The sequence below is a fragment of the Sapajus apella genome, unplaced genomic scaffold (genome assembly GCF_009761245.1).
Source record: "Sapajus apella isolate SASKATOON/1434 unplaced genomic scaffold, GSC_monkey_1.0 scaffold17, whole genome shotgun sequence".
NCBI classification, from domain to species: domain Eukaryota; kingdom Metazoa; phylum Chordata; class Mammalia; order Primates; family Cebidae; genus Sapajus; species Sapajus apella.
In genome coordinates, this window is record NW_022436957.1 from 15904781 (window position 1) to 15928088 (window position 23308).

Here is a 23308-nt window from a genome sequence, read left to right on the forward strand (position 1 = left end):
CCTCCGCCTCCTGGGTTCAGGCAATTCTCCTGCCTCAGCCTCCTGAGTAGCTGGGATTACAGGCACGCACCACCATGCCCAGCTAATTTTTTGTAGTTTTAGTAGAGACGGGGTTTCACCATGTTGACCAGGATGGTCTCGATCTCTTGACCTCGTGATCCACCCGCCTCGGCCTCCCAAAGTGCTGGGATTACAGGCATGAGCCACCGCGCCCGGCCGATCAATAATGTTTTAATCCCTAAAATAAGAAAGTTTAAATCCAATTTCATATAGAGGCCTTTGGCCTTTATTACATTCAAATTAGTGTTTAATATAGAATATCTATTTAAACATGAAATATCCAATAGGACTTCAATTACCTGTTGCTAAATTTTCCTTCACCAATCTCTTTACCAGGACTCTTAAAGGGCTTTGATGTATATTGGCAAAATCCCAAATGATATGCCAAATTCTAAGTATGGATGCTATGTAAGATTAAAAGTGCAAGGACTACTTCCTTAATTAAGGGAAAAGGAACTCCAAGGAGTTGCGAAGTATACGGACTAACTTCATAGGTGTATTCTTGAGTTCATGCCACACACGTATGATAACTTTCTCTACCATAACAGCTCTCTAGGTTAGTCTGACAGAGCACCTGACTTTAAGAAACAAACAAATGAATGAACCAGTGAAACAGACATGGGGAAAGATATGTACATTTTGGAAGTATTACATTCAACAGCTGTTCCACAATCTGGCCATTTTTAGGGCTGTCCAACAATACTGTTAATCCAGGTGAACTATTTAACCAGATTTAATAGTCAATTGATTAATAATAATAGATTCCAAGTTAAACAAGGCATGTATACATTAAAGAAAGCAGTACAGAAATGTACTGTATATGAACTGTTTACAAAAACATACAAAATGTTGGATGGCACAAGGGATACAGTGCTAATATAAACGGATTGTTTAAGCTAAGTGCTTAACATAAACTGTCCATCCCTATAACTAACAAAGAATATTTAAGGGACATGAAATATTTCCTATAAAAATAATGCTATATGGTGTACTTTATTCAGTGTATTTTTAGGTGGTATTCATATGTTCATTATTTTTCTTGTTGATTCAGTGACTATATCTTCATCATGTTTCCATTTTCATTTCATCCGAAGCTCCAGGAAAATCTAACTTGCTAACAATCATTTAAAGCGAGAAGAGACGAAAGCAGGAGCAGCAGCAGGAGCAGCAGCATTATGGGTACCAGTTGGGACAGTGTGTGCTTGCAGGTGTCTCTCAGATATGTGCTACCTGTCGCCAGAACTTGTGCTATCAGCTTACACCATGGTACCAAACATCTCACTGAGGTCACTTCACAGGGCTGTTGAGGTGATTTTTTTAATACCTCTCCGCTGAGCAAGAGTAGAGCGGCCTACTGGTTCCAAAACTGGTGACTGATTACGGTTCAAAGCAGAATATGTAGCTGCCATGGCACCCTGAACAAAGGAAATAAAGGTAATAACAGAAATGACAACGGATAGTCACATGCACACAAATACAAAATGACGAGTTTTTTCCGATAATTTCTTCATACTCAATGTATACAGATTTTAATTTGTTCATAATGAAAATAACCACACTGCCCAAATCTACCGACTTAACCAAAACTGTAGAGGCCAACGTAGGAGGTTAGAATTAGGTATCAGAGAGAACAAAGATAGGCTCATAATAGGCAGTCCTCACTTTTCTTAGGACTATTCAACATTTTTTCTCTTTGCACTCCTTTAATGCATAAAGTAACTAAAGAGGCAGGAAGGCATTCTCTTTAAGTTGGGAAATCCATAAACTTAATCTGTCTTTATTGATAGTAAATACCTGCTTATGTAGACTAAGAGAAATCAGAAGTCACTGTTTTGTTTTTTTTTTTTTTTTTGAGACGGAGTTTCACTCTTGTTACCCAGGCTGGAGTGCAATGGCGCGATCTCGGCTCACCACAACCTCCGCCTCCTGGGTTCAGGCAATTCTCCTGCCTCAACCTCCTCAGTAGCTGGGATTACAGGCACGGGCCACCATGCCCAGCTAATGTTTTGTATTTTTAGTAGAGACGGGGTTTCACCATGTTGACCAGGATGGTCTCGATCTCTTGACCTCGTGATCCACCCGCCTTGGCCTCCCAAAGTGCTGGGATTACAGGCTTGAGCCACCGCGCCTGGCCAGAAGTCACTCTTAAACTAGTTTTATTACTAATATATTGACATGCCTTGAGCTTTTCTAAGTCACCCACTGTAAGAGAATCCCATAACAGAACTGGATGCAGGATGAAAGAGAAAGGTGCTGGGGGCACGGACAGGCTTCTTGAAGTCTCTCCCGGAGGACATGTGGAAAACAGTGACTGTATGGGGCCACTCACCTTTACTAGATGTGGTGCATCCTGTCTGTTTAGTTGGTATTGCGGCAGTTGGTCCCAGTGGACAATCCAAGGATGTCTGAGCACAAGAGCAGCAGTCAGTCTCTGATGAGGGTCTACATGAAGCATCTTTGACACCAGGTCCTGTAATGGGAATAATAATAAAACAAGCTTAAACCTTTTGTTTTGCTTCTTTTCCTTTTCCCTGTCTCAAAAAAGAAAAAAGGAGAAAAATGGATGGAACTGAGGTATTTAGGACAAAGAACTGACAGAATCTGGTAGTTGACCAGATCTTTGGAACTGGGGTGATGCTGTCCCAGGTACTCCTCTGCTATGAGACATTTATGGTTTCTTACTTTTAGTTATTAACAGCTAAGAACAGGGATAAGCAATTGAACATAGCTGGAAGTAAAAAGCAAAAAAAAAAGAAAAACAACAAAAAAAATAGGAACCTCCCTTTTGCAATTCTGAAAGTAGGCAAAAATGCTTAAAATTGCATTAAATGTTGCAAAATTGTCCAGGTACAACAAAACTCAATTATAATTTTAATCAAATCTGTACGCTAATGAACTTTTGGCAAACTCACCTCAAACTACTTCTCTTATTGCCACCCCTTTAATGGCTATTCCTCTTAAGCTTTCTCTTTAAGTAGTGCTCTCTGGAATTCCTTCCTTGGCTCTCTTACCACTCTGCTCAGATAATCTCATTCATATTCATGGCTTTAGCTACTATGAATGATGACAACTCTTAAGTGTCACCCCAGATTTCTCTTGTAAGACATGTAACTATATAGACAGTTGCCTGATGGACATACATCTCTCAATTTATAATGTCAAATCTGCAACCACCAGTCCTCTCAATACTACTTCTTTTGTATTCCACAAATCAGTGAAGGATACTATCCCTCATCCATCTGCCCAAGTTAGAAATGGGGACTACATACATTATACCTGCTTCTCTCTCATTTCTTATGTATAATAAACCATCAAGTCTATTTTGCCTCCTCAATTTCTCTTCCATTTGGCTCAACTTCCATCACAACTGCTCTAGTGCAGGTCCTCATCATTCATGACCTGAAATATTGCAAAACCTTACAAGTACTGTTCTTTTTTTTTTTTTTTTTTTTTGAGACGGAGTTTCACTCTTGTTACCCAGGCTGGAGTGCAATGGCGCGACCTCGGCTCACCGCAACCTCCGCCTCCCGGGTTCAGGCAATTCTCCTGCCTCAGCCTCCTGAGTAGCTGGGATTACAGGCACGCACCACCATGCCCAGCTAATTTTTTGTATTTTAGTAGAGACGGGGTTTCACCACGTTGACCAGGATGGTCTCGATCTCTTGACCTCGTGATCCGCCCGCCTCGGCCTCCCAAAGTGCTGGGATTACAGGCGTGAGCCACCGCGCCCGGTCCACAAGTACTGTTCTTAATATTAGGTCAGTGAGGCCTGAATGAAACAACATAGGTAAAGGTGTTAGCATAGTCCTTGGCACACTAATGCTCAGTAAATGCCAGCTGTGGTCTTCTTATTCTCAAAGCCACATGTGACCCACATGATTGACAACATTCACATGTGTAACTTGTTCTTGAGGGGATACACCCAGATTGATAGAGCCCTCCCTTCTATCTTGTGGCTAATCATGGAATTATATCATGCTTGTAATAATAAGTCTTAATGGTACATATTAATAACAGTTACTAGCAATAACATGGAGTAAATAAGATAGGCTGTGAGTTGGACGTAATTATTTGTGCTCCATGTCTCCATTCTCACCTGCCCTTTCTCTCACCAAAAAAGCATACCAGAAAGCAAGTGAATGAATAAGATCATAGTGATAACCTCAACTTGCTTTAACTTATTAAAAAATCAATTAATGTGTAAACTCTGATATTTAATTATTGGTAACATTACTTAATATATCTCCCAACCTATCATGACAAAGTTTGTGGTAGACTCCATAGCTAAGAATTACTTACTGCTCCACAGAATGCACTTTAAAAAGGAAAATCTGGGCTGGGCGCGGTGGCTTACGCCTGTAATCCCAGCACTTTGGGAGGCTGAGGTGGGCAGATCACAAGGTCAGGAATTCGAGAACAGCCTGACCAACATGGTGAAACCCTGTCTCTACTAAAAATATAAAAGTTAGCCAGGTGTGGTGGCGTGCATCTGTAATTCCAGCTACTCAGGAGGCAGAGGCAGGAAAATCACTTGAACCTGAGAGGTGGAGGTTGCAGTGAGCTAAGATCATGCTACTGCATTCTAGCCTGGGCAACAGAACAAGACTCAAAAAAAGGAAAATCTGCCAGGCGTGGTGGCTCATGCCTGTAATCTCAGCACTTTGGGAGGCTGAGGCGGGCGGATGACGAGGTCAAGAGATCCAGACCAACCTGGTCAACATGGTGAAACTCCGTCACTACTAAAAATACAAAAATTAGCCGGGCATGGTGGTGCGTGCCTGCAGTCCCAGCTACTTTGCTACTTTGGAGGCTGAGGCAGGAGAATCACTTGAACCCAGGAGGCAGAGGATGCAGTGAGCTGACACTGCGCCACTGCACTCCAGCCTGGTGACAGAGCGAGACTCCATCTCAAAAAAAAAAAAAAGGAAAATCTGATCATTGCACTGCTTAACATGTTTTAACAGCTCCACAATACCCAGAGTCAGGCCCACAATCCTGTGCACTAGGCACAAAGTGTTTCAAAATCTGGGTTCATCAGCTCCCCTCTCCCACGCACCCTGCACTAGTCACACGGAATGACCAGTCTGGAGGCATTCTGCTATTCTCAATGTTATCATCACCACCTATCTGCATGTGCTGATCCCTCATCTTGGGACTACATCTTTTTGGTCCCAAAATCTGCCTGGCAAACTCCTTCACTGCTTCTGGAAAGCTTTCCTTAAAATCCTTCTGACTAAGCATCATCTGTGAACTTTTTTAGCACCGAAATTGTACCACTGTTAACAGCACATGTGACACTGTACTGTATATTTCTGGCTGTCCCCCAACTAGACTGTGAGCAAATTGAGACAGGGAATTCTATCTTTGTCACATCTTTTATCTCTAAGGCCTTCATTTATTAAGCACATTAATAAATGAAGGGACTCAAAAAGGGAACTACAAAGGAAACAGGTACCCAGGGAAATAAATTATCTGGTTTAAGACATTTTATTGTTAGAAAAAGGTGAAGGCTAACATTTCTTTCTATCTATCTATCTATCTATCTGTCTGTCTGTCTGTCTGTCTGTCTGTCTGTCTGTTGTAGGGTGCCAGCTCCCACACACCGTCTGTCCGTCTGTCCATCCATCCAACCATCCATCCATCCATCCATCCATCCGAGACAGAGTCTTTCTCTGTTGCCCAGGCTGGAGTGCAGTGGCATGCTCTTGGCTCACTGCAACCTCCACCTCCCTGGTTCAAGCGATTTTCCTGCCTCAGCCTCCCGAGTAGCTAGGACTACAGGCACCTGCTACCATGCCCTGCTGATTTTTTGTATTTTCAGTAGAGACAGGGTTTCACCATGTTGGCCAGCTAGTTTTGAACTCCTGACCTCAAGTGATATGCCCGCCTCAGCCTCCCAAAGTGCTAGGATTATAGGTGTGAGCCACTGCACCTGGCCAACATTTCATTTTTTTTTTTTTTTAATTGAGGCGGAGTTTCACTCTTGTTACCCAGGCTGGAGTGCAATGGCGCGATCTCGGCTCACTGCAACCTCCGCCTCCTGGGTTCAGGCAATTCTCCTGCCCCAGCCTCCTGAGTCACTGGGATTACAGGCACGTGCCACCATGCCCAGCTGAATTTTTGTATTTTTAGTAGAGACGGGGTTTCACCATGTTGACCAGGATGGTCTCGATCTCTTGACCTCGTGATCCACCCGCCTCGGCCTCCCACAGTGCTGGGATTACAGGCTTGAGCCACCGCACCCGGCCATCATTTCATTTTAAATGCAGTTATAAAACCAAATATTATCTATACAGACATTAAACTAGTTAACTGAGGCTTCAGGCGCTATGCCAATAGAATCTATATACATTTTTGATGTGTTTTATTTACTTATACAATCACTTCAACTCAAGCTTTTACCCCTAAGAAAAATGAATATGCACTTTTACCAATATGTATCCTCTTTATCTACTCTGTTTTTCTTATTTTGAAGTAAAAAACTTAATTCTTTTTTCTTTTAAAGAATTCTCTATGAAAAAAGTAAAAATAGAGCAGAGTTTGAAAGCAAGTCAGTGCTATTTAGGGGATGGCAGATCTTCCAGTGAGAAAGCCTCTTCAAATGATTTCATGCAGATACTATAAAACTACACCTCTGTTTATTGTGAAAAAAACTGAAACCCCTTTCTTCATAATCTAAATTAAAAATAGAACATGGTGTAATTATTCTAGGGAATGAGGGCTGTGGAGTCATATTTCGTTTGAAGCACCCACATAGTTAACCTGGTATATAACATGGACAAGTTCAAACTAACATTCTGGGCTCTGATTTCTTTCTGTGAAATGGGGATACTACCACCTATTTCACAGGGTGTTATAAGGATTACATGACATAATTTTGGTAAAGTGGCATGTGAAGAGGCACACAACAGACAGACAAATCATGAAGACTATCACTGTTATAATTTATCATGTTCTTCAGTGAGAAACAATTTTTTTTTTTTTTGAGACGGAGTTTTGCTCTTGTTGCTCAGGCTGGAGTGCAATGGCCCGATGTCGGCTCACTGCAACTTCTGCCTCCTGGGTTCAGGCGATTCTCCTGCCTCAGCCTTCTAAGTAGCTGGGATTACAGGTGTGCGCCACCACGCCCAGCTAATTTTGTATTTTTATTAGAGACAGGGTTTCACCATGTTGGCCAGGATGGTCTCAATCTCTTGACCTTGTGATCCACCCGCCTTGGCCTCCCACCATGCTCAGCCTGAGAAACAGTTTTAGAAGTACAAATAATAAGGCCAAACCAAAGTCAGCTGGGAAAGAAACAAAATAATGGGTCAATTTTTGAGTTCAAATTATTTGGTAACATTACTTTAACATACTAACTTATAAACAAAAGTTTCTAACTGGTAGTATTTTTTCTCACTATGGATCATAAAAAATTATTTTCTCAAAAGCTTATAATAAGAAGCCATACTTACCTTTGCTGTGTCTGAAACAGAATTCCAGTAACCACCACTGAGTGAGAATTTCCCGCTACCTATTCGTGCCAATATTTCCTCTGGTGTATCATCAGGACCATTTGCAAATGGAGTGTAACTAATTTATAATAAAATTAAAATATAAATGAATACAATTTTTTATTTGGTTGGTAATCTCAAAAGTACTTTAATTCAGTTAATGTAATATTTTATTAAAATCTACCAAAGTGAAAAAAATCAATAAAATAAAGCTCCATAAAGTACCAGGTCAAGGTATAGGTTATAAAATACTAATCAGACTTAATATACAATAATATATTTTAAGACACGGCACATTATAGAATAAAATATTAAGAAATAGTGTATGTTTCTGACATGACAAGATTACAAAAATGTATGGAAAAAATCAATTTAGGACCTCAAGACATTAATAAATAGTACATTATAAAAATCAGTAATGATGTAGCCATAAATGTGGACTTGTTACAGAATTGTATATATTAGATAACATGAGAAAACATGGAAAGATATGACATCTGGATTAAAAAAAAAAAAACCTACATAGGCCAGGCACAGTGGCTCATGCCTATAATCCCAGCACTTTGGGAGGCCAAAGCTGGAGGATCGCTTGAGCCCAGGAGTTTTAAACCAGCCTAGGCAGCACAGCAGGACCCTGTTTCTACAAAAAAATAAATAAATCAGGCAGGTGTTATGGCACACCCCTGTAGTCCTAGGGCAACAGAGTGAGACCTTGTCTCTAAAGAAAAAAGCAAGCAAACAAAAAATGCTCCCAAACAAAACAAAAACCTAGATAACTTAAGCAAAATATTGATGAACAAATGCTTAGGTGCTTAGAACATATGGTATATATATATACTCACCCGGTAAGCATTGTATACAGTAGGACACCAAGACTCCATATATCACAAGCAGCATCATAGCCTTGTCGTTTTAAAACCTAGAAAAAGTAAAAACTCAGTATTACTATACCACCATTTTGTATAAATATTTGGACAGGCTATGAACTGAATTATATCTCCCAAATCAACACCTATAAGGAAAATTTCAACAGAACATGGTTACCAAATAAGGCAATACATTAATCCTATTCTAGAACATTCTATGACTAATAATTGATATATAAATTTAATTTTGGTATTCAAATTAATATTTATTGAGTGTTGTAGACACACAGGAATATAAAACAAACTGAAGACACCTTTCTTATTTTAATGAATTTATATTTTGTTTGGGGCTACAGAAATATTTACAAAAAAATGCTTTTAAGAGCACACACACACACACACACACACACACACACAAGAACACATAACCTAGTACAAAAATCACCAACTTTTATCAGGTAGGAACTATGACAAATACAAAAAACCCTGATTTCCTTAAAAAGAAAGAATTTGATGGGAAATAAACATAAAAATAGTTAACAACTCAATTTGGTAAATATTATAATAAAATCAAGTCTGGGTAGGGTATGGTGGCTCACACCTGGTATCCAGCACTTTGGGAGGCCAAGGTGGAAGGATCACTTGAAGCCAGGAGTTTGAGACCAACCTGGGCAACACGGTAAGAACTCTTTTTATTATTATTGTCTTGGCTCACTGCAGCCTCTGCCACCCAGATTCAAGTGATTCTCAAGCCTCAGCCTCCCAAGCAGCTGGGATTACAGGCATGTGCCACCATGCTTGGCTTATTTTTATATTTTTAGTAGAGACAGGGTTTCACCATGTTGCCCAGGTTGGTCTCAAACCCCTGAGTTCAAGAGATCCACCCACCTTGGCCTCCCAAAGTGCTGGGATTACAGGCATGAACCATGGCATCTGGCCAAGACCTCACCTTTAAAAATAAAAATAAAATGGTATTTCCTAGGTTTTATTCTAGAGTTTTTATGGTGTTAGGTCTTATGTTTAAATCTTTAATCCATCTAGAGTTAATTTTTGCATAAGGTGTAAGGAAGGGATCTAGTTTCAACTTTCTGCAAAGTGGGTGTTGAACAATGAAAACACATGGACACAAGGAGGGGAACATCACACACCGGGGCCTGGGGAATGGGGGCTAGGGGAGGAATAGTAGGGAATCGGGAGATTGGGGAGGAATAGCATTAGGAAAAATACCTACTGTAGATGATGGGGCGATGGATGCAGCAAACCACCACCATGGCAGGTGTATACCTATGCAAGAAACCTACATGATTTGCACATGTACCCCAGAACTTAAAGTATAATAAATAAATTAAAAAATAAAAATTAAAATTAAAAAGAAGCCAGGCACAGTGGTGTTCCCCTGACCCAGCTACCTGAGAGGCTGAGGCAGGAGGACTGCTTGAACTGAGGAGTTCAAGGCTGCAGTGAGCTATGATTGCACCACTGCCTTCTGGCCTAGGCAACAGAGAGAGAGACCTTGTCCCTAAACAAACAAACAAACAAAAACCCCAAATCATGTCTTAAATGTTATAGGTGTGAAAATAAGGAAGCAATTTATTCTTGACATGGGGAGAGAAAGAAGGCTAGAGGGCGCCTGCTTATATTGGACCTATATGGAAGAAACCAGAGCAGGCTCAGAGATAGGCCAGAAGTTCAGTGTGTCTAGAACTTCGGGTAGGGAATACCAGAGAGACTGAAGGGCTTTTTTGTTTTTTAAGAGAGGACTTCTTGCTTTGTCACCCAAGCTGGAGTTCAGTGGTGTGATCCTGGGTCACTGCAACCTCAAACTCCTGGGGTCAAGTGATCCTCCTACCTCAGCCTCCTGGGTAGTTGAGACTATAGGCATGCCACCATGTCCAGCTAATTTTTAAATTTTTTGTAGAGATGGGGTCTCACTATGTTGTCCAGGCTGATCTCAAACTCCTGGCCTCAAAGGGTCCTCCTGCCTCAGCCTCTCAAAGTGCTAGGATAACAGGCATGAGCCACTGTGCCCAGCCTTAATGGCTTTTATAATACCTTGTTAGGAAATTGAGATTCTTCTGTAGGCTGTTAGATGTCACTGAAACATTAAACAGGGAAATGAAAAGTTGGCATTTTATCCTAATTATTTGTTCAGCAAGTCTTCAGTTAAATGATTATTAATAATTCTGTATGAAACATAGGGAATGAGTTTCAAAACATACTAAAACACTGCAAGCAAACTCTCTCACAATTACCTCTGGTGCAACAAAATTTGCAGTATAACAAGGAGTCATGAGAAGACCATTTTCCGCTCTCAGCTGTTTTGCAAAGCCAAAATCACAAATTCGAATAGATTCCGGATTACCAGATTCATCCACATAAAGAATGTTGCTAGGTTTCAAGTCTCTATGAACCACCTAATTGAAATACAAATTAAAGAGTTATGTTAACAATATATTTCCATTACTGAAAGTTCTTTATTCACAAATTGTCAAGCAATGCACTTAACAAGATGATGAGCGCTGACCTTTACATTAGCCCAACATTATAAAATGCTGATAATATAAAGCATAACTCTCTAACATAGACCTGGGACAAGGAGGAGGACGAAGAAAGAATAGTATTTACCTCCTTCCTCTTTGTCCAACTGAGTAACTGGGTTAAGGAAAAATGCAAACAGCAATAATGTACCTCCAGATTGATCACTCATTTAATACTGAGTATCTATCATGTACCAGGGTAATATAAAGCTGCTGCAGCTACTGTGGTGAACAAGACCCAAAAGATCCTGGCCTTTCCGTGCTAGGAGCTTACACTGTTCTGGGGGAAGCAAAGAATAGACAGGTTGAGAGATGGGGCATAACTAGGGAGGTCACTTTAAATAGGGTATCAGGGAGGGTCTCTAGATGAGGTAACATCTAATCCAGTATCTGAAGAACAGAATGAATGAGCCCTAAGATCAGTGGGTGAGAATCATTCTAACTAGAAGGAATAGCAGGTACAAGGTACATACACAACAAATACATTCTGATAGACTAAATGGAACAGAGAGGGCATTGAGGAATAAAAAGGAAAAAACCAAAACAAATCTGGACTTTATTTTTGGTATTGGTTATTTGTTATATAAGATGTTAAATATGCAGAAAGTAACCTTTTCTTTAGAGTTCTGTATTATTTTCCTCCTTTAATGATCTGAGTACAGTAGCCCTCCCTTATCTGTGGGGTATATATTCCAAGACCCCAGTGGATTCCTAAAATTGAAGATAATACCAAACTATATATTTTTTCCTAGATATACATATCTATAATATAATTTAATATAATTTATAAATTAAATTATAATATAATTTAATTTATAAATTAGGCACAGTAAGAGACTAACAATGACTAATAAGGTAGTGCAATTGTAACAATATACCGTAATAAAAGTTATGTGAATGTGGTCTCTCAAAATACTGTAATATTTTTGGACCATGGTTGACTGTGGGTAACTGAAAACACAGAAAGCAAAATTGCAGATTAGCAGGGGACTACTCTACTTCTTTTATCATAAGCTTCTCTGACATTCCTTTTTAGACTTAAGTGTGCCTTCCATCATCAAATTCTGAGCCTATGTTCTAATCAATTATATTAGATTTAGTTCCTCACATCCAGGACATCACTTTCCCACACTACTTTAATAATGAATTACTGATGAGGCATTGGGAAAAGAACACAGAAGCCTTTGATGACTGCAAGGTCATAAGTTCCTCAGTGAATACTGAGTTCTACTAATTTGAAGGTATAATACTAGGCAAATCTTCGTAAGTTAGAAGTCAGGAAGCACTAGAATTAATACATTCTACTTGTTGGCTTTCGACGCAAAGACAAAACAAGAAGAATGTATTGAAACTGAACTCCTTATGAAGTAAACTTTTACATATGCATGTATCAAAACATCATGTTGTATACCATGAATATATATAATTTGTCAACTAAAAACTTTAAAAAAAAAAGTTTATTTTCCCCTTGGTTTCCATTCCTCTTCACTCCTCTGCTATTCTCCTTTCTTCTCTCCCTCCCCTCATTTTCTCCTTTCCTCCCAGATTTCTTTTTTTTTTTTTTTTTTTGAGACGGAGTCTCATTCTGTCGCTCAGGCTGGAGTGCAGTGGCGCAATCTCAGATTACTGCAATCTCTGCCTCCCTGGTTCACGCAATTCTCCTGCCTCAGCGTCCCGAGTAGCTGGGATTACAGGCGTGCACCATGGTGCCCAGCTAATTTTTGTATTTTTAGTAGAGACGGGGTTTTGCCATGTTGGCCAGGCTAGTCTCGAACTTCTGACCTCAGGTGATCTGCCGCCTCGGCCTCACAAAGTGCTGGATTACAGGCATGAGCCACTATGTTTGGCCACCTTCTTTTAAAAATATGATTTTCTTTTTTGTTTTTGAGACAGAGTCTCTCTGTTGTCCAGGCTGGAGTGTAGTGGCATAATGTCAGTTCACTGCAACCTCTGCCCCACCAGGTTCAAGCAATTCTCCTGCCTCAGCCTCCTGAGTAGCTGGGATTACAGGCACCTGCCACTGTACCTGGCTAATTTTTGTATTTTTAGTAGAGACGGGGTTTCACCATCTTGGCCAGGCTGGTCTTGAACTCTTGACCTTGTGATCCATCTGCCTTGGCCTCCCGAAGTACTGGGACTACAGTGAACCACTATGCCCGGCTGCCTTCTTTTAAAAATATGATTTTCTCAAACCCTTGATCTCAAGTGATCTGCCAGCCTCAGCCTCCCAAAGTGTTAGGATTACAGGAATAAGCCATTGTGCCAGCCTAGAAATATGATTTCTCTTTTTGCTGTTTACTAAAAATCTGTGTACAAGAAGAATGAAGAGCATATCCATCAGCCAGAAGCATGTGACTACTTGACTTCATTGTTTTAAGGATTTCCTTTTATACATGAATACAAACCAGGATTCCTTGTTTCTGCTTCTAACCTGAAGTGGGCCTGGTTTTCATGAGTACAGAGTGACCTGGCAGACAAAATGCTATGTTTTCCAGGTCGGAAGAGATCACTTACTTTTCCTTGGAAGCACAGGAGTTTAACATAAACAAGCTAGGCTATCAAAGGAATACTTCGATCTCAATGAGAAAAGTTTACATAGAGGAAGACCAGTAGGATAATTCAGCTAATAGCAGCTTTTTTCCATTACATGCATAAAGCAACTTCTATCTTCGTAATTTTAGCTCAAACATAAAGAAAAAAGTGTGTGTGTGCGCGCGTGTGTATGCGTGTGTATAGAGTGTTAAAACGACTTACCCCTTGTGCGTGAAGATATTCAACGGTTTTGGTTATAGTGAACAGGACAGCACTGGCCTCTCGTTCAGAGAAAAATTTTTGTCTGAGAATTTTATCCAGCAATTCACCTCCTTTCATAAGTTCTGTTACTACATACACATATTTTCCATCATCATATACCTATAAAATTTAACATCAAAACGTAAATATTACTTGAAGCTTTGTATGTGTCCAAAACAAAATTTAAAATATAAAAGAGAAACTCATTTTATATTCAAGAAAAATTTTATTTATTTATTTATTTAGAGACGGAGTCTTGCCCTGTCACCCGCGAGTGCACTGGCACAATCCTGGCTCACCGCAATATCTACTTCCTGGGTTCAGTGATCCTTCCACTTCAGCCTCCTAAGTAGCTGGGACTACAGGCACATGGCACCATAACTGGCTAATTTTTGCATTTTTTGTAGAGATGAGGTTTTGCCGTGTCTTCATGAGCAATGATAATCTGAGGAAATTTGAGTTTTGACAACAACCAGATAGGGTCTTTGGGCCTATTGTGAACATCATTAGCAAGAGAGGACTTAACACTACCTGGGGAGTTCACACTCTTTGCTGACATTTTGTTATAATAAAAGTCAAGAGAGACATAGGCAGCAGGGTATCATAACAGTCCAGGGAATGATACTTTACTTGTCCTTGGGGTGGCAATGGGTAGGGCAGGCTTCCTGGAAGAAGCAGTGCCTTAGCAAAATCTTTATGTGTGGTAGTTAGCCAGGCAAAGAAAGTAAGTGATGTTAGCAACTAAGGGAACTATAAATTTAGACAGAGCAGCATGGTAAAAACGAGGCATGTGCAAGAAATTTACATAATAGAACACAGAGCATAAGGTGGATGAAAAAGTGTGTGTGAGAAGTCTGAAAACTACAGAGGAAGGCAGGGTCTTAAGGGGCTGGAGATTATAGACTATAGGCAGGGACGTTAAATGGGTAGTTATGAGTGTTTATCTCTTTCTAGTAATGTGGAAGATACCTTAGGGGAAGCTGGAGAATGAGACTAGTCAATATTGAATATTAACTAACAGTAATATTAACACTGAACATTTAGGTAAATGTTCAAGTAAATGCAGATATTAAAAGCAATAATATCATAAGTACGGCCGGGCGCGGTGGCTCAAGCCTGTAATCCCAGCACTTTGGGAGGCCGAGGCGGGTGGATCACAAGGTCAAGAGATCAAGACCATCCTGGTCAACATGGTGAAACCCTGTCTCTACTAAAAAACTACAAAAAATTAGCTGGGCATGGTGGCGCGTGCCTGTAGTCCCAGCTACTCAGGAGGCTGAGGCAGGAGAATTGCCTGAACCCGGGAGGCGGAGGTTGCGGTGAGCCGAGATCGCGCCATTGCACTACAGCCTGGGTAACAAGAGCAAAACTCCGTCTCAAAAAAAAAAAAAAAAAATCATAAGTACTTTTCTTCTTAAAGCAAAAGTACAAAAAATAACTGTATAAACATATCTTTCTTGATAAATGAAATTATGCCATATACATGTATACATTGCTTTCAAATCTACTTTTTAAACTTACCATGCTGAGGTTTTCTTTTTTTTGAGACAGGATCTTGCTCTGCCACACAGGCTGGAGTGCAGTGGTACAATCACTGCTCACTGTGGTCTTGACCTGCCAGGTTGAAGCGATCCTCCCACCTCAGCCTCCAGAGTAGCTGTGACCATAGGTGTGAGCCACCATGCCTAGCTAATTTTTAAATATTCTGTAGAGACAGGGTCTCTCTATGTTGCCCAAGCTGATTTTGAACTCCTGGGCTCAGGCAATCCTCCTGCCTCAGCCTCCTAAGGTGCTGGGATTACAGGTGTGAGCCACTGTGCCCAGCCCAGCTAATTAAAAAAATTTTTTTTTTCATAGAGATGAGGTTCCTGCTGTGTTGACCTGGCTGGTCTTGAACTCCTAGCCTCAAGTAATCCTTCTGTCTTGGCCTCCCAAACTGCTGAGATTATAGACGTGAGCCACTGTGCTCAGCCTACGTTGAGTCCTTTGTCTACAATACGATTTTTGAAAATACACTATTTTCAATGTGAGTTAGACAACTGATTCAAATGATCCATGTTAAAGAGTCTACTTACATCCTTTAGAGTAATAATGTTTGGATGCTGTCCATAACGAAGAAGAATTTCAATTTCTTCTGTTGGGTCTCTCTTGCTTTTATCAATAATCTAAAAGGCAAATATTTTAGAACAGAAGCTCATGAACTATACAGTTATTAACTGTTTATAGCTGCAGATCTTGGGCATTACCTCATGTAAATAGTATATAAATAAGTCATTTATCAATCAGTTTTATTCAACTACCTGGCCAGTTTGTTTGATCAGAAAGCCAGTCTTAATATAAATGGCAAGGCTATAAATTACAACTCATGAGTCACATTCCCACCATGCCTCTCCAATGTAAGTTTGTAGTAAGTTTAGGACTTACCAAAAACTCAAAAAGTCTTGAGAAAAGGTACCAAGAACACAGTTAACGTATCTTTTCTTCTATCCTTGAAGGTCTTAAACATTTGGGAACTCTAATCAACTTCTAACCCCCCATCAATACAGATAATTAAGAGCTAGATATAATACCACCACTAACACCTGCTTATTGAATATTTCCTTTAATAAAATCCTTCAATTGAATATCCTGTTAGTTGTAAGCTACTTATAAAAGCTAATTACCAGTTAAGCAGAACAATCTTCTTTTTGAAGTTAGGCAGAAAGCTACACAGAAAATCACACCTAGAATTTTATTTGGTTAGAATTTAGTTCAATTATTTCAATAAAGCCCTTTAAAATAGTAATGTAGCTTTCTAACCCTTTTATTTTGGCTGCTCCTTAAAAATATTTCTCTTAATATTTTAATCTGCTAAACTAATATTATACAAAAAAGACAAATTTTGCTTTCAATTCATTTAAAGAGTGATCTGAAACAAATTAGGTGGCCTTTGTATGTTCAATTTTAAACAGCTTAGTAATTAATATATGTACTAAATATCCAGGCCCTCCAGCAACCTAGGAAAGAGGTTACAACTCTCAGTATGAGCCCAATCTTCTATCTGAAATAGATTTAGAGTTGACCCTTGAACAACCCGGTTTTGAACTATAAGGGACCAATCACACGTGGATTTTCTTCTGCTTCTGCCACCCCTGAGACACCAAGACCAACTCCTCCTCCTCTTCCCTCCTCAGCCTACTTACATTTTCACCTTATTCAAGGTGAAAATGATGAGGATAAAGACCTTTACTATGATCCACTTCCATTTAATTGAATAGTAAATATATTTTCTTTTCCTTATAATTTTTTTGAGACAGGGTCTTGCTCTGTTGCCCAGGCTGGAGTGTAGTGGCACGATCATGGCTTGCTGCAACCTTGAACTCCTGGGTCCAAGTGATCCTCCCATCTCAGCCTCCTGAGTAGCTGGGACCACAGCCACATGCCACCACACTCAGCTAATTTTAAAAATTATTTGTAGAGATGAGGTCTGGCTATGTTGCCAAGGCTGGAGTAGAGTAGCACCATCATAGCTCACTGCAGCCTGAATCTTCTGAGCTCAAGCAATCCTTCCATCTCAGCCTCCTGAGTAGCTGGGACTACGGGCACACGTAGCCATGCCTAGCTAATTTTTAAACAATTTTTCTGTAGAGACAGGGTCTTGTTATGTTGCCCAGGCTTGTCTCAAACTCCTGGCCTCAAGCAATCCTCCCACCAAGGCCTCCCAAAGTGCTAGGATTACAAACGTGAGACACTGTGCCTGGCATGATATTCTTAATAACACTTCCTTCTCTCTAGCTTACTTTATTGTAAGAATACAGTATCTAATAAATATAACATACAAAATGTGTGTTAATGTGTATATATGCTATCAGTAAGTCTTCTGGTAAACGGTAGGCTATGAGTAGTTAAGTTAGGGGAATCAGGCTATACACAGATTTTCAACTGCTTGGGGATCAGCACTCCTAAGTGCTGTGTTATTCAAGGATGAACTGTAGTCGTAAAACAGTTCTGTATTTGGAGAAGAGGGAAGATAAACACATAGGTGCCCACTGCAATCAAGTGCAAACTATAGTGTGGAATTAGGCAAATGGGTGATTAAGAGGACAGGTATATGGAACAGACATGTTAATTTAAGAGATGATCTGGGACTAGTCTTTTGAAAACCAGAAGACACTGAGAGGGGTTGTTTTTGGCATGGATCTGCTAATCTGAGCCCAGTTTACATTAGATCTATACTTGTGCTTGTGGATCTCAAATATGTAGTAATTTCAGTAGCATCCAGTTGTATTGGGATGGGTTTTATGAATCATTTAAGTCACAAATATCCACAAATAGCTTGGAGATATTTTTGAGGTTTTAGGCATAGTCCTCAAGGTTTCTGTAATGCAAAGGGGTCTCAGGACATTTCTGCTTGTTATCATGTATTTATGGAGGCAAGACACATCCTTAAATTGCCCACCAAATATGTTATTAGTCTTTTCTCCTTTCATGTAAGCAATTTGAAAATTTCTACGTATCTTAGATTTCAGTAAGAGCAAGGAATAAGAAAATAGAAAATTAAATGTATTTCTTTAAAAATTTATTTCCTTCTTTAACATTAGCTTTATTGTCCTTCCAATGAAGCAAATTAAATGTATTTCTATGGTTCATCCTATCCACACAAAAGTCCTATACACACTGATGACTTTGAAGCAGTTACATCTGAGTTTAGAACAGTAATAACAACTAATGTCACTATCTCTCTAAACAGGAGCTATGCATATTTATAAACCAGTCTTAAGGTTTAAATAAGTTGAAAGCTTTAGATGTTGTTTGAATTGCTTGAGATTGGAGAGCAGAGGCTACTATTCCAAGAAGTGAAAAGACAGATTTGAATATAGTGTTTGTTCACTTACTTAGTTGCAAGTGAACAAACAAAGGTTTGAAATTCAAACTTTATTGCAGAGCTAGGTTTCTTGGTTTTTGGCTTAGAAAATTCTGTCTTAGGATACTTGATGAAATTAAAACAGCCAATGATAGTGAATTTTATGATAGTGGTTTTTTATTCTTTTATTAGTTCCAAGATCCTTTTAGATGTAAAGAAAGGTATGAACATTTTTGCCAGAGAAGATACAAACATACAAAATTTTGCATACAATTTTGAGGAATTTGCTGACACCCTGAGCATAAAATGGGGACTTCTGAGAGCAAAAAAGATACTTAAAAAATCACTTGAGGTGTAAATTGGTACTGCTCTGGGCAAACTAGATGTATAACCACCTTACCTTTAGCTTATAGGGTTCTAGATAGATTAAGGTCTCTAAATATCACTAGCCAGATATTTAAATTTAATTTTTTTTTATAACAAAAGACATTTTTAACAATGAGAGGAGTGTAATTTTTAACTGGTACTGACATGCATTAACAATAACTGTACAAATTAGATTTTAAATAAAAAATATTTACCTTCACTGCAAACTCCATGTTTGTAGCTTTATGTATACATCTCTTGCAAACAGAGTAGGAGCCAACTCCAATATCTTCTTTTACTTCATATCCATCAGTAAACTGAATACTGTTCCTGTGTAACTGCTACAAAAAATTATAAATTGGTGAAGAGTCCCATAATGCCTTTAGTGCATTTTCTAATAGGGAAGTATGTTACTCAGCATGCATTGTTGATGCTCTACATATAAATGAGTAAGAATAAAAATACATCTTTATAGTACTTATTCTTCTATAAGTGATTTTGGAAGTGTTTACAATGAAATGTACAGCAAGAAATGTGCCTTAAAAAAGCTTGTGTTAAAAATAAAAATTGAATTTGCCCAATAGAAAAAACGGAGCTACTTGATGTGGGGCCCATATCCTTGTCGGTGATTCAGCCTCATTCCACTTCCGAATCAGCTATAGGTTTTCAAGCACATTTGCAAATGAGAAGTTTGAAATCTATGTATAGAAGAAAAGGATTTAGGAGGATTCAGAATTAGAACATCTGAATTCTTGTCTCAGATGCACCACTTACAGGCTGTGTAACTTTGAGCCTGTATTTTCTCAGAGAGTAATGCTGAAGATTAAATAAAAACAATGTATTTGCAAGCAATACCTATGAGCGCCATTTTGGGCTTTCAGTAGCCACGCCCTTCTTTCTTCACCCTGAAGTCATAGCTTTATACAACTTCTGCTAAAGAAGCTGGTCATGGGTTAGGGACTAATAACATATACAGCAGATAATGAACAGTAACTTATTGATTCCATAAACAGGCTGAGGAAAGTTGTGCTGCCCTTGGCAATACTGATATGAGACCTCCATGCCCATGAGCTTTGTATACTATACATTAAAACTTGAATTCTGTAGAATATACAAGTTTGTGGTTTCTATGTTAGGTACAGAATTTATAATTTAAAAAGTTGCCATACATTCCTATGCTTGCATAGTAAATGGCACAGGCTATTCCAACATGCGCTCTGCTTAAAAACCAGTGTTTTAATTGGTTTTCTACAAAGTGGAAAGCAGGATAACTGACTTATGAAAAAACTTTAGAGCAAAAGCAGCTTAATCATCAAGCAAATCCAAGTACAAATTATATACTAAAACAATCTACTGCTTCAAAAGATATATCTAGGTCCCTTTGATTAGAAAGATGACTTAAGATTTGAGTTCATTTTTATTTCTTGTATCTTTCTAAGGTCAACGTTGCCAAACTATGGTCAGTGAGCCAAATCTGATTTATTGCCTGTGTATGTAAATAAAGTTTTATTGGCACACAGCCATGTCCACTTACTTATGTATTGTCTGCGGCTGCTTTGTGCTACATAGCAGAGTTGAGTAGTTGTGACAGAGCCCATATAGCCTACAAAGTCTCAAATATTATCTGACCCTTCACAGAGAAAGTCTGCTGACCCCTGTTCTAAGGCATCAAAGAACCAGAAGACCTCAATTCATCATGGCTGACCTGATGGAGGCAAAGGGTGAAACAAACTCAGCATGAAAAACATTTTGAGGCACAGGAGAGGACATAATTAACACGGCTCAACTCTATTTTCAAGTCACATAGGTATCTAGGATTTTGGCTCTTGCAACCTTTTCGATGATAAATGAAAAAAATTTCAAAGAGTAAAGTTAATGATATAAAACGTATTCTATTTTATTTTATTTTTTGAGACAGAGTTTCAACTCTGTCACCCAGGCTGGAGTGCAGTGCTGCAATCTCTGCTCACTGCAACCTCCGCCTCCCAGGTTCAAGTGATTCTTGTGCCTCAGCCTCCTGAGTACCCAGAATTACAGGCATGCACCACCACACCCAATTCATTTTTGTATTTTCAGTAGAGATGAGTGTTTCACCATGTTGGCCAGGCTGGTCTCAAACTCCTGACCTCAAGTGATCCACCTACCTTGGCCTCCCAAAATGGTGGGATTACAGGTGTGAGCCATTGCGCCCAGTCTAAAATGTATTTTAAATTGCTCATTTAAAGTCAGCAGAAAAAAATCTAATTATTCACAGAATAAACTATATATTACAACATTCCAAATCTAAAATTATTTAGACATCCACTCACCTGAACAATTGAATGTACACCAACTGTCTGCATAGCTTGGCTTTCATCGTCTGAGGTAATAGCAACAAAACTAAACCCCCGAAAAAGCTGATGTGCATTAGCACTAGGTGGAATGCCAGGTGAATCTGAAAAGAGTAAGAAGTGACAAGATTCATTTGCAAGGTAACTAAGGGAAAAACTGTTGAGACTATGACCTTTTTCACTTATTCTGGAATTCTATTTCTCAGGTACACAGTATATATCTCTTGCCTTCCAGGATACCTGTGAGGCACTGTATCAGATCTTTTCTGATTGTGTATTGCCATTACAACACCAACATCCTAGTCCCTCGGAGCCTAGAAAATAGCTAATTCATTTGAAGAATAAATTGATGAATTATAGGGTTAATGATATTCAAAATTAATGCTGTCCCATGGAATTTCCTGAAATGATGGAAATTTTATCTTTACAGTCTAATATGATAGCTACTAGCTTCATGCAGCTTTTCAACATTTGAAATGTGCCTAGTGTGACTGAGAAACTACATTTTAAATTTTAATTAATTTAAATTTAATTAGCTACATGTGGCTACTGGCTACCATATTAGACACTGCGGCCCTCTATAATAACCCAGCTGGGGTGGAACGGGGGAGATACAAGGTGGATCTACAGCAAATTTAGGAGATTTGAAAATAGCATAAAGGGTTATCCTGGAAAAGGTTTTCATTTTTTCTTTTTGAGACGGAGTCTTACTCTGTCACCCAGGCTGGAGTGCAGTGGTGTGATTTTGATGTACTGCAACCTCCACCTCCCGGGTTGAAGGGATTCTCACGCTTCAGCCACCCAAGTAGCCAGGATAGCAGGCGCATGCCAGCAAACCCGGCTAATTTTTGTATTTTAGTAGAGACAGAGTTTCACTATGTTGGCCAGGCTCATCTCGAACTCCTGGCCTCAAGCGATCCGCCTGCCTTGGCCTTCTTCCCAAAGTTCTGGGGTTACAGACGGGAGCCACTGTGCCCAGAGTCTGGAAAAGATTTTCTGGTTGAACAAGAAAAAATATATAATTGTTATCTTGTATCTGTATTTTCACATTTTCTCCTTACCTTTCGGAGTTTTTGCAGTAAACTCAGGATCAAAATAGAATGTATCTTCAGGCCTACCCGTTGCAGGTTTAAATGGTGGATGAATTTCTCTTCTATACAGTTTCTGGAGGAAAAAAAAGAGACTTAGACATATTTTAATTCTAATGAAATATTTCAAGCAAGTTTTCATTTTATACTTACATTCCAGTCTATTGTTGAGAAAAACGAATGTCTTTTAATTTCTTCAACTCCATCTGGTCCTGCACCTATCAAAAATGGATTCATTGGTAATTTTATCTCTAGGAGAAATATACATATTGTTCAGCCTTTGCTTTCAATACTTGCCTAATTAATTAGTTACTTTTGAGACAAGGGCTTGCTCTATTATCCAAGCTGGAGTGCAGTGGTGTAATCTCAGCTTACTGCAGCCTTAACCTCTCAGGCTCAAGCGATCCTCCTATCTCAACCTCCTGAGTAGCTGGGACTACAGGTGTGCACCACCAGGCCTGGCTAATTTTTGTACTTTTTGTAAAGACGGGGTTTCGCCATGTTGCCCAGACTTGTCTTGAACTCCTGGACTCAAGTAATTCTCCCGCCTTGGTCTCTCAAAGTGCTAAGATTACAGGCATGAGTCAGCATGCCTAGCCTTGTCTAAATAGTTAATAATTCCACCATAAAACAAATATCCACTCCCCTCTAAAAACAAACACCAACAAATACACAACATAAACAAATTAATTAAAATTTTTACCTAATCTGTTTGCAGGATTTCGTTTGAAAAGCATTCGTAAAAGACTCTGGGCTTCAGGACTCAAAAACTGTGGCATTCCAAGTTTGGCTCTAAATAATAAATCCACATAATTATTTTATTTCTTGGAGGCATCTGTACTTTTATTTTTAAAAAATTTTAAATTAAGCTTTTTGAGATACTTGTAGGTTCACACTCAGTTGTAAGAAATAAAACAGAGAGATTCCCTGTG

At 39.2% G+C, this 23308-nt stretch overlaps 1 protein-coding gene across 13 annotated transcripts in view; it reads right to left on the reverse strand.

Annotated features, from left to right (window-relative positions):
• Positions 1-267: 267 nt before the first annotated feature.
• The window catches only part of RPS6KA3 (ribosomal protein S6 kinase A3), a 166048-nt gene continuing 143007 nt past the window's right edge, over positions 268-23308 (reverse strand). For 9 of the 13 annotated variants that reach the window (XM_032286095.1, XM_032286100.1, XM_032286092.1 and 6 more), the window contains 12 exons: positions 23080-23168; positions 22530-22594; positions 22350-22452; positions 21268-21392; positions 19174-19299; positions 15825-15914; positions 13711-13869; positions 10672-10833; positions 8396-8472; positions 7515-7632; positions 2390-2530; positions 268-1475 (listed from right to left, as the gene is read on the reverse strand). In XM_032286095.1, coding sequence (XP_032141986.1) covers positions 1353-1475; positions 2390-2530; positions 7515-7632; positions 8396-8472; positions 10672-10833; positions 13711-13869; positions 15825-15914; positions 19174-19299; positions 21268-21392; positions 22350-22452; positions 22530-22594; positions 23080-23168 — 1378 coding nt within the window. In that variant the 3' untranslated portion in view covers positions 268-1352. The remainder of the gene's footprint in view (positions 1476-2389; positions 2531-7514; positions 7633-8395; positions 8473-10671; positions 10834-13710; positions 13870-15824; positions 15915-19173; positions 19300-21267; positions 21393-22349; positions 22453-22529; positions 22595-23079; positions 23169-23308) is intronic. The other 4 variants (XM_032286103.1, XM_032286094.1, XM_032286093.1 and 1 more) reach the window with 1 other exon arrangement.